The following is a 13,972-nucleotide window of genomic DNA, read 5'->3' as shown; positions in this document are numbered from 1 at the left end:
TTATGTAGTCAAGAACTGCCATCGTCAATTCAAATATGGTCGGACTTCCGTGGGAACTGCTCCGATGGCATAACGACCCCCCACTCCGCTATCGATGGACACACCACTCAGCACGTGGGGGCCGCCATTTAGGAAAAATCGCCGCCTAATCATTCCAGACCTAATCCCATATGTCTAGATTAGTGTGGGGCCTGTGAAGTAATCTAAAACCATCTCCACATATGTAAGGTATCAATTCGCTTTAAATTGGTCCCTCGGCTGTGCACACTTTTCCGGAAGCAGGATTCGACCCCAATGTTCCCAGGTGATTTTCATCATCGAGCCTCAAAGAGTCGAAGAAACGAAAATAGTCACGCAGTTTAAGAAAACACCGTATTAAGGGACACTGATGACAACTCGGTCAATTTTTTGTGTCAGTTGGGCATTTTGCGGCGTCGTTTTCGCGTGTCCGGCAGTGAAAGATGCATTTATTTTAAGAGATTTGAAATCAAAGTTTAAAAGACTTCCCGGCTCTCTGATGATGTAACACCCGAAAAGTGACGTAAACTGACATAAACGAGGACCCTGTGCTTGGTGACTGCGCGCGGTGCGGCCTAGAAGCAGTCGAAATGAAAACTACCGCCAGCCGGACGTTCAAGGCATCTATCAGCCGTCGTTACCATCGCTTCGTTTACGGTTGCACCGACGTTACGATGTATACCGTTCCCGATCCCGTCGACGAAGTTCTCGCAAAGAACGGCCTGCACTTCAGCGACCTCAACCCCACATGGGCGGGCGGTGCTTTTTGGGGTATGAGGCCATGAGTCTGGCAGGATAGTCCGAGTGCCGAGTAGTCGGCAGCAAGCTATGCTACTGTTGTTGCAGCTGTCGTCGCCGAGCCACGGTCACGATTGATGAGTAGAGACTGGTACGTACGAAAATACTTAAATTCTTTAATAATAGTTCTCGTAGTACTGGTTATGCAGCCCAGCGTATTGGTACGCTGGCGAAGCGAACACGCCGAGTGGGCGTTTGCTAACGTGAAGGCTCGTGCAGCATTAGCCACAACCACAGCTTTCCTCGTCGCACTTATAAATCAAGGCGCGTCAAAAATGAAACCATGCAGGCACGCAAAGCGCACAGCCGCTAAGGACCAAAACATACCGAAACTGAGCTGGCCGTCTTCTGCGTCGCAAAGATAAATTTTCTTCGGCTTCCAACAATCAGGTTGTCTTTTTTCCGTCTTTCTTGTCTGATAAAAGTACCTTAGCGGTTGCAAAACAAAACTTATATAAATACCAAAACGGGTAACCTTCATGCACATTTGTTAGCCTCAGAGATTCGTGGTGAGTACCCTGGTAACCGACTGCGCCCGGTTAGTCTGAATTCTTCTTCGGTGAACATGAGAGGCTGACGCTCCGAAAGGACAAGCCCAATGCCAGGTCTCTTTTAAGAGGACTTTAGAGTGTTGGAAAGCGACGAGTCGAAGACGCAATTAGGTTCTACTGGACGAAAGGTGTGTACGCTTATTCGGTGTTGAGTGACGGGTGGGGTTGGGGAAAGATTGTGAGATTTTCTCTGATGCCCTCGTAGTGTTCAGCTATTTGCTATTTTGTATATAGCGGCATTTTCCGCATCTAGGGCGCCAGGATGTTAATTTAGCGGGTTAAGTGGTGTACCGACTGGTTTCTCTCGATCCCAGGATGACCTGACATCGAACGTAGGGTTACTGTAATTTCCTGATCGTGGTTATGGGATTCCACTAGAATATCGTGTAGTTGCGTTCTCAGTACTCGGCGTTGCATATTGCGAATCGGTTTGTGTTGTGTCGGTATCTGGGGCGCGACACGTGCGTGTACCGCTGTGTGATAAGATATATCTGTCTGTTCTGCGCATGTGCCGGGCTGCTGAGTATATGTATATATGCGTGTCATGTGCTGTACTCGGGGGGAGTTTTCTTTCGAGCTGCCAGTATGCAGCACTGTGAATAAAGCCGTGTCGTCAAGCCTACGCCTGCTTACTGGGAATGCAACAAATTGGCGACGAGGGTGGGACCCAACCCGAACTGAGAATGGCATTCGCAGTCGGCAAGCTACCGGAGTTTGATCCTGACAGCGGCAACTTGGACGTCTTCATCGAGCGCTTCGAGTTGTACTTCACAGGGAATGGAGTGGCCGAGGAGAAGAAACTGCATCTGTTCCTCAGCGCCATAGGAGAAAAAGCGTATGTGACGCTCCGAAGCCTGCTTCTTCCAAAGACGCCCAGCAACTCAACTTACAAGGAAGTCGTGTCGGCTCTGCAGAAGCACTACACTCCGAAGCGGTCTGTGGTGAGCGAAAGATATGATTTTAATCGAAGGAAGCAAGGACCTCAAGAATGTGTCGCGGAATTTGTGGTGAAGCTCAAGCAAGCGGCAGCCTCATGCGACTTCGGCAGCTTCCTGGAACAAGCCCTTCGGGACCGCCTGATTGCTGGTCTACACTCGGAGGCGATACGTTGCCGGCTGTTGGCCATGACCGACACCGAGCTCACCTGGGACCGTGTTTGCAGCGTCGCTACGGCCATGGAAATGGCAGCGAGTGACACAGTGGCAATGATGTCGGAAACCAGTGGGGAGCACGCGTCAAGCGGCAGTGATGTCCTCTGGCAGAGCAAGTCGTCGACGGCGTACAGCTGTCACGCCTCCGACCAACCAAAAAGAAAGGATACGACTCAAAGGACTAAATCGAATTGTCATCGATGCGGTGGGCGGCACGCACCTGTAAGTTGTCCGTTCTTGAACAGTGTTTGTTTCAAATGTCAAAAGAAAGGTCATGTTGCTAAAATGTGCAAAACTAGAGTTGTGCATCAACTAGAGCAGGAATCGTCGGACAGTGAACTTCTGACCCTTTGCCACACCGACAACCGTGCGGCCAGTCCTGCCATTGTAGTCAGTGTGCAGTTAAATGGGGAAAACGTACCCATGGAGTTGGACACAGGAGCAGCGGTTTCCGTAATGTCGGAGGCAGAGTGCGCGAAGCACTTTCCAAACACCGAGCTCAGGCCAGCAGACGTCGAACTGGTTACGTACAATGGCACGCCTATTGATATCAAGGGGATAATTGATGTTGTAGTGAAGTACTACGATCAGTGTTTTCACTTGCCTCTAGTAATTGTTAAAGAGATGAAAGGCGCCAGAATGCCTACGTTGTTTGGCAGGAACTGGCTGAGTAAAATCAAAATTCGGTGGAATGAAGTGATGCATGTGCAGCCACTGACGAAAGAAATGCCCTTGATGACCTTGACCGAGAAATACCGCGAAGTGTTCGAGCCTGGCTACGGTTCGATAAAAGGGTTCAAGACGAGCATTGTAGTTAAGGAAAATGCGTCCCCTGTATTTGGTAAGGCGCGATCAGTGCCGTATGCGCTGCGAGAACGGGTTGAGCAGGAATTGGCTAATTTGGAAAAAGCTGGAGTCATATATAAGTTCCGCCACAGTGCTTGGGCGACACCACTGGTGATTGTTCCAAAGAAAAATGGTGAGGAGCTTCGGCTGTGCGGTGATTACCGAGTCACGGTAAATCCTGCAATTGAGGTTGACCAGTACCCGCTCCCTCTACCAGAGGACATTTTTACAATGTTACAAGGCGGGTCCGTTTTTTCAGTTTTAGATTTGTCGAAGGCGTACTTGCAGCTGGAATTAGACGAGCGAGCGCAAGAACTGCTCACCGTCAATACACACCTCGGCCTTTACCGGTTCCGACGCTTGCCATACGGCGTAGCCTGCGCGCCAGGAGTGTTTCAAGCCGTTATGGACACAGTCCTACACGGGCTGACTGGCACAGCCTGCTACTTAGATGACATTGTCATCGCGGGAAAAGATCAAAAGCAGTGTCATGACCGATTGGAGCAGGTGCTCATACGCCTAAGAGAACATGGCATAAGGGTCAACACTGCGAAATGTAAGCTGTTCCAGCAACGAATACGATATCTGGGCCATGAAATCGACAGAGATGGATTACATCCCACAGCTGATAAAGTAGCAGCCATAAAGAACGCACCAAAACCTGGAAACGTGACCCAGCTAAAGGCTTTTTTGGGCTTGATCAATTTTTATTCAAAATTTTTGCCTAATCTGGCTACAGTTCTCGAACCCCTGCATAACTTGTTGCGCAAAGAAACTGCATGGCACTGGTCGCGTCAATGTGATACTGCCTTTAAGACTTCTAAAGAGATGCTGACTAACGAGCATGTTCTGGAGTTGTACGATGTCAAAAAAGAAATACAACTAACATGTGACGCATCCGAATATGGTCTTGGTGCTGTACTGTCGCACGTCGTGGACGGGAAAGATAAACCAATTGCATTTGCATCCCGGTCATTGTCACCTGCGGAGCGCAAATATGGCCAAATTGAAAAAGAAGCTTTGAGCATTGTTTTTGGTGTGAAACGGTTTCATAACTACCTTTATGGTAGAACATTTAAGGTGTTGACAGACCACCAACCACTAACCGTACTCTTCGACCCGAAAAGAAAAAGCAGTGCTGTGGCAACTGCTAGGGTGCACCGTTGGTTTGTGTTCCTCGCAAACTACAGCTATAAGATAGCGCACAAGCCCGGTACGGAAATTGCCCAAGCCGATGCCTTATCTAGGCTTCCTTTGCCAGAAACGTCAGAGCACACTGAAGACATTTTTTATTTTTCTACACTTGACGAGCTTCCTTTGACGGCAAAAGACATTGAACGCGAAACAACGCGCAATACGCTGCTAACTGCGGTTCGCGACATGATATGGCATGGTTGGCCAAAATCTGTTTCTCAGGAACTGCAGCCTTTCTGGGCTCGACGTTTCGAACTTTCTATTGAAGCGGGCTGCATTATTTGGACAAACAGAGTAATCATTCCGGAGTGTTTGCGCAGTGTTGTACTAAACTTGCTGCACGAGCAGCACCTTGGAATCACGAAGATGAAAATGGTCGCAAGGTCAATGGTGTGGTGGCCAGGTATCGACGAAGCATTAGAACGAACGGTGCGAACTTGCCACATTTGTCAAAGTGTTCAACCTGCAGCACAATCAGCGCCTTTGGCTCCCTGGAAAGTGTGCGAGCACCCTTGGGAAGGGTTCATCTCGATTTTGCGGAGAAGGAAGGAAAAATGTTCCTTTTAGCAGTTGATGCCTATAGCAAGTGGTTGGAAGTGAAGGTGTGTACAACGACGACGGCAGCTAAAACCGTTGAAGTTGTAAGATCCATGTTTGCTGCTCATGGTCTACCTGCTGAAGTTGTAACTGATAATGGGCCGCAATTCCGTGCCGCTGAGTTTGAAAACTTCCTGAAAGCAAATGGAGTAAAGCACACTTGCACCCCTCCGTACCACCCACAGTCGAATGGGTCGGCGGAACGGGCTGTACAGACTACCAAGACAGCACTGTTCAAGCAGTTGCTGGAGGACAGAGAAAAGGGAACTACAAGAACCTTGCAGCACAGAATAGACAACTTCCTATTTTGTTACCGAACAACGCCGCACACCTTCACCGGAAGGACACCGGCTGAATTGTTTTTAAGAAGACAGTTACGAACCAGATTTTCCTTGTTGAGACCAAAACTGTCCAGTGCAATGACAGAGAAAAGCGAAAGGGTGAAACAGGCTGCAGATAAGCGAAGAGCGAAGCCGCGATTCTTTGCGACTGGTGACCGGGTGCTAGTGCTTTGTGCGTGGTGATTCGGTGAACTGGCGTCCTGGCAAAATTGTGCGTGTAAAGTCTCCCACTACGTATTTGGTTGTCATTGGAAACAAAGTGCGTTTTGTGCATGCTGATCATTTGCGACATTCCGTTCTTGATGATGAAAAAACAACTGCAAATGAAATATGCCTGCCACACGCACCAGAGGTCGCCTCTCCTCCGATGCCTTCAGCGCAGCCTCAGGTGGCACCCAGTCCACTGGGCCGGTTGCCATCTGAAAATGAACCCATTTCATTAAGAAGGAGCAATCGGGAAAGGCGACCTCCTGAGCGTTGGGGCTATGACCGTTTTTGATCTAGTAGGGGAGGAGGTGTTGTGTCGGTATCTGGGGCGCGACACGTGCGTGTACCGCTGTGTGATAAGATATATCTGTCTGTTCTGCGCATGTGCCGGGCTGCTGAGTATATGTATATATGCGTGTCATGTGCTGTACTCGGGGGGGAGTTTTCTTTCGAGCTGCCAGTATGCAGCACTGTGAATAAAGCCGTGTCGTCAAGCCTACGCCTGCTTACTGGGAATGCAACAGTTTGATGTAGTCGGTATAGTCGTTGATGTTAGTGTTTTGGTATTCAGTGAGTAGAGGGGCTTCTTGTGGGGCGAATATTATCACCTGGGTTATTTCGGGAGTGGTGAAAAATGGACAAGCAATGTTGGTGATTGGTGTTCTCTCTTTAGCTGCATATACAGGGTGTTTCACCTAATATTTTTTCATAAATAAGAAAAAACGTTTTGAGTTAGAACATCGCATTTTTCGGCATAGCATTATCAGCGCTCTTGTACATCAGAATCCAGCTAAGACGTGCTAACTAGCAGGCTGGTCAACTAATATTGAATAGTTAACTTTTTAACTATTATCGTTAGGCTCCTTAATTATTGACAGGTGTGTAACCCACCGTAAACAATATCCATATCAGTTTCTAGAATTTCGAAAGCGCGGTTACCCTCGCTGATAGTTCCTACATCGCGCCAAAATACATGCGCTTTCGAGAAGCTTGCAGGCAAAGCAGCCTCTTCAGTGCACTTAACTCGTCGCGATGCCAGAATTTGTTAGGCCACAGCGACAAGGGTAATCACGTTTTCGAAATTCTAAAAACTGATATTGATATTACTTAAGGTGGACTAGACTCCTCTCAATAATTAAAGAGTCAAGATTTAATAGTTAAAAAGTTTACTATTTTAAATTAGTTAACCAGCCTACTAGTTTGCACGTCTTAGCTGTATTGTGATGTACTTCATCGCTGGCAATGCCATGCTGAAAAAAAGTATTCTTCTAACTCAAACAGCCTATTCTTAAAAACTGCGTAAAGTTTTAGGTGAAACACCCTGTATATTGCGTAGGTGCATGACCTTCATGTCAGATCGTCTGGCGTCTGTGTCCATGAGAACCACCACAGCCTGGGAGAGGTGCTCTCGTTAATGATATCTGCTGTCATATGACCTAGGAGTGCTTGGAAGTGGCGAAAATTCAGTTTTTTTTAAATATTTTTTTCAGTCCCACAATTTCCACGGCAGTCGTAAAGGAATCTGGCAGGCACACCTCATTTCCCTCGTACTTGACACTGTCGTTTCTAGCAAGAGCTCTCAACTGTGCCTTTTGTAACGATGTTTACATTCTAACGTGAAATAGGATATGCATAGTGCACTTTACCTCGAATGGGCTTTACGCTCTTGGAGGTCGGCCTCATGAATTACTTATGTCGGGAATCTACATTCCCTGGACGCCTGTTGTACAGCTTGCGTGACACTGGCAATCTCTCCGAAAGGGGCTAAGGACTTAACGCGAGCACCGCTGCACGCAAAGCCGGGCGCTTCAGGAAACTCCTCCTTCAGCGAATTGGTCTTATGCAAGCTTTCCGACCTTCTCGTGGACAACACTTTTGGAACAAAGATGACGCTGTGCCTGCTACTTATATTTTTGTGTCACACCTAGCTGAATAGACATCCATGAGCGGGATGGGCTGAATTCATGGGGTGTGGTTCGTTGCATGTAGGGCCATATGTACGGTTACATAAAGTTTGTGCAATATGCTTTTAGTCAGCGTTTCAAAAAGGTTCATTTTTTTTTTCTACCTGTGAATTGTTTGCGTTGTTTTACAACTTCGGTCTTGTTTTACTTCAGGATCATTTTGAGATAAACTAGTTTAGCTATTCATTTTATTCAGTCGCTCGAATGGAAGCCATTAGCGCATGTTCCAGGCAGCCAAGGATTTTTTTTGTGTTACATTGGAAATCAGAAATCATTCACGGTCTACGAGATTTTGCTGACTCATAATTCCGCCTGAAGTGCTATAGGTTATGATTTTCAGTAGCAAGAGCAACAATAGTACAAAACACTTGGGCCAGCTTCATTGAATGTGCTCCCTGTGGTATTGCCAAAGCACAACACATGATAACCCTGACGTGTTCTTTATATCGAAGGTTGACGGTTTTAAACACTAAAAGTGTTTCATCCACGCTCTCAGCAAACTCAGGCGAACCTCGACCGTGGAACCAAAGCGAAGTTGAAACCGTATAATTAACCGAAAGTGCGAATAATTTGCACTTTTGGTTAATTCAAACAAGTTTTAAATTTTGGTTGCGTGGCTATATTTTATGTGTATTTTAAAGCCACTTAGTTCGATCCGCGTCTACGCTTAATTCAAAATTTTTGTCATGCTCCAACATTTCGGGTGCGAGAAAGAGCGGCACCTGATTAGTTGGATGCGCCACGTTAGCGGCACCCCATGAGCAGAAAATTTGACCCCTTCTATTAACCTGTTCAAATTTGCCCTTCTGGGTGCAGCCGTACTGCCACTGGGTTGTTGTAGCTGCTTTTCGTTTGACCATGGTTTGGCGCATTTCACGCATGCAGCCTGTTGCACATGTACGCCACAGTGCGAAAGGCAAGTGCGCTTAATGAATTTGTAAACATTGAAGACATTTTTAGTAGACCCGGTTAACTCGGACGGAGCCCCGAGAAGAGGCCGTGTCGAAGTGCGACCGGCACGGCAGGCGATCGTTAAAACACCCATTTTGTCACCGTTAGCACTGCAGCGTAATGGCAAGCGCAACGACTAACGGAGAGACCCGTCGCCGCATAGTTTCGTTTTCTGAGCGTCTTTACAATCCCGCAGCGATAGCGGCTATCCGCCGCACATCATTCAGCCAAGCCCAGCTGCGCGCCGTTCCGGACGCCAACAGGCGCGTCGGTGGTTTTTTACATCCCCGTTCCGGCACCAGTGTACATTGCCCTCGCTTCCGTCCGCGTCGTGCTTGCTGCGCCTCGAAATTGTGCGCTCGTGCGCTGTTTCCGCAGTAAAGCCTACGGAAGGCTTTACAATTTGCCGCAGTTCTGGTTTCACATTCTCGACAGTCAGCAGCAAGTAAAACATTGTGGAATTTAAAAAAAAGCGTTGTTTCCGCGAAGTTTTCCCGCTGTGACGACCATTGCCCGTTTTTGACTAATTAAGGTCACCATGATGCGAGGCTTTCTGCATTTTTTTTTGAGGAGCCAATTGGTAATGTGTCTAATGGATTATTTTTTTTACTGATTCGTTGAAGTCCGAATTAACGAGGTATTGCTGTACTGGGAAACCAGCTCATTATTGATAATTTTTGTTAATCACACAACCAGTTGGAAACCGTTGGTTGAACGAGCAAACAAGCGCCTTTGACCCTTATCTTTTATTTTGCTAATGCTTATACTGTAACATAACAGCTTGACATCTTGGAACCATTTGCACAGAGAGACGGTTCTAAAATAGTGCGTAAAATATCCATGAAGTCAATATTAGTCTTGGATCGTTATAATGAAGTAGAAGCGCCAAATATTTGCTGCGCGTTCTGTAAGTAATGCTAAAAATTGGGCGAATTAGTGATTCATTTAACTTTGCACCAACGTAAGTAAAAGGCAAATGCACAGAAGAGGCACCATGTGCCTCTTCTGTTTCTTTGTATTAGCCGTCTTGCGCTTGTAGAACAATCAACGTTGGCAGAGCGTAAACTTTCAAGGTCTTAAGCATAGAACTGCATTAACAAGCGTCTTTTATGTGCCGTTAAGTCTGCTGCGGGATGGTCGGCTTCTCCTTTGTGCTGCTTCGTAAACCACTATTTACTTAAACATCTACCCTGCTAAGTCAGTGGGTAAAGTTGCCAGCGAGAGTTCAGTGCCAGAAGAGATACTCAAAATTACTTCACCTCAGTAGCTTCTAGTATCCATAGGCTGAAAACAGCAGCTTGGCGACGAAGACATTGTAAGTTGGATTATCCCTTTGTGTTTGCCGTGGATCAATATTTTACATCCGTAAGCCTGACCTTTTAGCTACCCGGCATTCATGCCGGAATGCGACTTTCATCTTACCTAATGTTTTCCATTACCAACAAAAAAAGAAGCAGGACCAAGGAATTTGGCTTGTGATTGCGCCTACGGTGAACTGTCAGTCAGGAAGTTCAGGCTAGCACATGAGAAAGGGGTGGGTGGTAATGTAGGCTTCTGACCCTTAAAATATAATTAGAGCAAAATGAAAAAAAGAACAGTCAGTTCAGAAATCAGTCTTTAAGCCACAAACTAATGATCACTGAATACAAATTCTCTGCACTCAAAATGCCTGCAGTATCCGCCTCATTTCAGATTCCAGACAACATATACGTTTGCCACAGCTTTCATTGCTTTTTTTTTTTTTTTTTTTTGTGAAAAAGCCATAGTTAACGCCTACTGTACAGCGTCGTTTCTTTTAAGGCCCAAAGTCGTGAACTTGAGAAAGAAATTTGCTATTTTTCTTGATCTATGTCATGCATGTTACCAAAACGCGTCTACCCAGCATGAGTAGACAGATGCATCAAAATGTGGACCTGACCCAAAAAAATTCTGACGCCTTACTTCATTATGCGCCGGAAATACTTGAGACAGCGACTGGCGAGCTGCTTGTTCTTCTTGTTGAAAAAGTGCAAACAGATTAGTGCGGAATTTTGGGACTTGCGAAAAGTACTAAGAAATGGGGTGAACGCTATCTGCGCTAATGCGAGTTCCGAAGGAATACCGCCATTGTTATTATTATTCGCCTTCTAATGCTTAGACAAAAATTGCTCCGCTTTTTAGGGTATGAAACGATAGCGTTAATGGCTCCTTTCAGCGGTTTCTCTTCGCGCAAAATCACTGTTCTTTGTTCACATTCGCACATTTATTACAACACAGTTTCCCCATTCTTGTCTTCCAACTCTTCCACATTGCAGTTTACGCACATACTGTTGTCTCTATGTACATCATCATCGTCATCAGCCTGACTACGCCCACTGCAGGGAAAAAGGCCTCTCCCATGTCTCTCCAACTAACCCTGTCCTTCGCCAGTTGTGGCGACCGTATTCCCGCAGATTTCTTAATCTCCTCCGCCTACCTAGCTTTCTGCCGTCCCCTGCTACGCTTGCCTTCGCTTGGAATCCACTCCGTTACCCTTAAGGACCAGCGGTTATATTGCCTTCACATTGCATGCTCTGCCCAAGCTATATTCTTCCTCTTGATTCCAACTAAGATGCCATTAACCCGCGTTTGTTCTCTCACCCACTCCGCCCACTTCCGATCTCTTAACGTTACACCTATCATTTTTCTTTCCATAGCTCGCTAAGTTGTCCTTAACTTAAGCTTAACGCTCTTTGTTAGCCTCCACGTTTCTGCCCCCATAGGTGAGTGCCGTTAAGATACAGCTGTAGTATACTTTACTCTTGAGGGATATTGGTAAACTGCCATTCATGATCTGAGAGAACCTGCCATATGCGCTCCACCCCATTCTTATTTTTCTAGTTATTTCCCTCTCATGATCTAGATCAGCTCTCACTACCTGCCCTAAATAGACATATTCTCTTACTACTTCCAGCACCGCGCCATCAATTGCGAACTGCTTTTCTCTTGCTAGACTGTTGAATATTACTTTGGTTTTCTGCATGGTAATTTTTAGCGCCACTGTTCTGCTGTGCCTGTTTAATTCATTGATCATACTTTGCAGTTCGCCCCGCCGCGGTGGCTCAGTGGTTATGGTGCTCGGCTGCTGACCCGAAAGACGCGGGTTCGATCCCGGCCGCGGCGGCTGAATTTTGATGAAGGCGGAATTCTAGAGGCCCGTGTGCTGTGCGATGTCAGTGCACGTTAAAGAACCCCAGGTGGTCGAAATTTCCGGAGCCCTTCACTACGGCGTCTCTCATAGCCTAAGCTGCTTTTGGACGTTAATTAAACCCCAATAAACCAATATACTTTTCAGTTCATGTCCTGAGTGACTTAGCAAAGCAATGTCATCAGCGAATCGTAGATTACTTAGGTATTCTCCATTCACTCTTATCCCCAACTGTTCCCATTTCAGGTCCCGGAATTCCTCCTGTAAACAGGGAGTGAATAGCATAGGGGAGATAGTGTCTCCCTGCCGGACACCTTTCCTTATTGGAATTTTATTGCTGGCTTTATGAAGAACTATGGTAGCTGTGCAATAGTTATAAATATCTTCCAATATTTTCACATAACACTCTTCTACGCCCTGATTCCGCAATGCCTGCATGAGTGCTCAGGTTTCTACTGGGTGGAATGCTTTCTCGCAATCAATGAAAGCTATATATAGGGGCAGGTTATATTCTGCGCATTTCTCTATCACCTGATTGAGAGCGTGAATATGGTCTGTTGTCGAGTATCCTTTACGAAAGCCTGCCTGATAATTTGGTCGATTGAAGTCTAAGGTTGTCCTGACCCTATTAGCGATTACCTTAGTAAATACCTTGTAGGCAACAGATAATAAGCGGATCGGTCTGAAATTCTTCAAGTCCTTGACGTCTCCGTTCTTATGAATTAAGATAATGTTAGCGTTTTTCCAAGCTCTAGGTACGCTCGAGGTCACAAGGTATACAGGGTAGCTAGATTTTCGAGCGCAATCTCTCCTCCATCCTTCAAAAAAATCTGCTGTTATCTGATCGTCACCAGCTGCTTTCCCCTTTTGCATTACTCCTCCCCAACTCCAACGACACTTCCTGGGCGTACGCGCTCAGCGTCGGCGCTCTTGGCGCCGCGCAACGACAGGCGCTGGCAGCAGTACGCACCTCCATGGTACTAGGCGCTGGCTGGCGCTGCCGCACGCTGCTCGCGCTTGTGCTCACGCTGCTGTGTGGTTGCCAGACCTTACAGGCAGATGCTGGCCAAAACAGTCTGACTGCCACAAGCGTTTTCGAGCACATTTCACTCAATCAGCACTCGTCACAAGCAAGATATCGGCTTACCTGTGCTTGGCAGGCTTGGCAGAATCTCCGCTGCCACTTCAAGCCACAATGCTGCCTTTATTAGCTTATTTTTATGGCTTTTATGGCTCGCCTGCCAGAGCGACGGCCGCCTTTCTACTGCGGCGATCAGACTTTCATTTATTATTTTATTTTGCGACATGGCGCGAACAGCCTCGGCACCAAGCAAAAATGTAGACAGCAATTGAAAAGCGCGCGAAAAGCCGCACCGGATGTCCCGAGAACCGCGTCCTTCCATTGGTGTATGAGAGACGTGACGGTGCGCAGCTTCCGGCGCTCGCGCTTGCGCTGGCGCAGATATCTAGCAGTGACAGATATCGGCGCCTCGCCGAGGTTCGCTGGCGTCTCCTGCAGTGCGCATGCGCAGACCGGTTCTAGCGTACGCCAAGAGCGCCGACGCTGAGCGCGTACGCCCAGGAAGGGCCCTTGGAGTTGGGGCTTAAGGCTTTCTTTACTTCCACCTTCGTTACTGGCGGGAGGTCCACAGAGAAGCTTTTGCACGAGAACGCAGGTTCCGCACCGGAAAACTTTATGCTGCTCGCGCCAACTATCGAGACAGCAGCGGAAATGAGATGGCGAGGGTTTTCCGGTGTCCGCCGCATGCCGGCGCCACTATACCACTCAAAGCAAAGAGGATATGAAACGCCAACGTGCACTTTGCTACTCGCCTGATTACTATTTCGGCAATTAGGACTTCTGTATAGTCGGATAGAACTTAAGACTGCAGTGAAGCTCCGCCCACATTCAGCCTCCACGCACAGAATTCCTCCACTACGAAAAAGTAGTCCGCTGCTAAAATGTTTTTTCTTACCTATAGAAGCAGAAGTAGATTGTTTGATATAGTCAAATACTAAAAAAACTGATTTCATTTTCTGTTGCGATTGGCCAGCGGAGTAATGCAGGACGCCGCGGATCGCTGCCCGGTGTTAGCAACTGCTGTTTATTTGAGTTGTATCCTACTATAGTTCCATACATACTCATTAGCATACACTCGTCAGATACTACTTTACGCGAAAGACTACA

The 13,972-nt window shown here is 47.1% G+C and overlaps 2 protein-coding genes across 6 annotated transcripts in view; both read left to right on the top strand.

Annotated features, from left to right (window-relative positions):
* The window catches only part of LOC149371665 (solute carrier family 35 member F3-like), a 317,875-nt gene that overhangs the window by 227,834 nt on the left and 76,069 nt on the right, over window positions 1–13,972 (top strand). The gene's annotated exons all lie outside the window — the stretch shown is intronic.
* On the top strand, window positions 1,811–12,062 carry LOC149371666 (uncharacterized). Its single transcript, XM_089567968.1, has 2 exons — window positions 1,811–2,630; window positions 12,031–12,062. Exons 1-2 carry the CDS (start codon window positions 2,006–2,008, stop codon window positions 12,060–12,062), a joined length of 657 nt encoding a protein of 218 aa, XP_089424094.1. The 5' UTR covers window positions 1,811–2,005.

The sequence above is a fragment of the Amblyomma mixtum genome, chromosome 1, assembly GCF_055824585.1.
Source record: "Amblyomma mixtum isolate Tamu chromosome 1, ASM5582458v1, whole genome shotgun sequence".
Lineage (NCBI taxonomy): Eukaryota > Metazoa > Arthropoda > Arachnida > Ixodida > Ixodidae > Amblyomma > Amblyomma mixtum.
The sequence above is the reverse complement of the archived record's forward strand: the minus strand, read 5'-3'. Positions and strand labels throughout refer to the sequence as shown.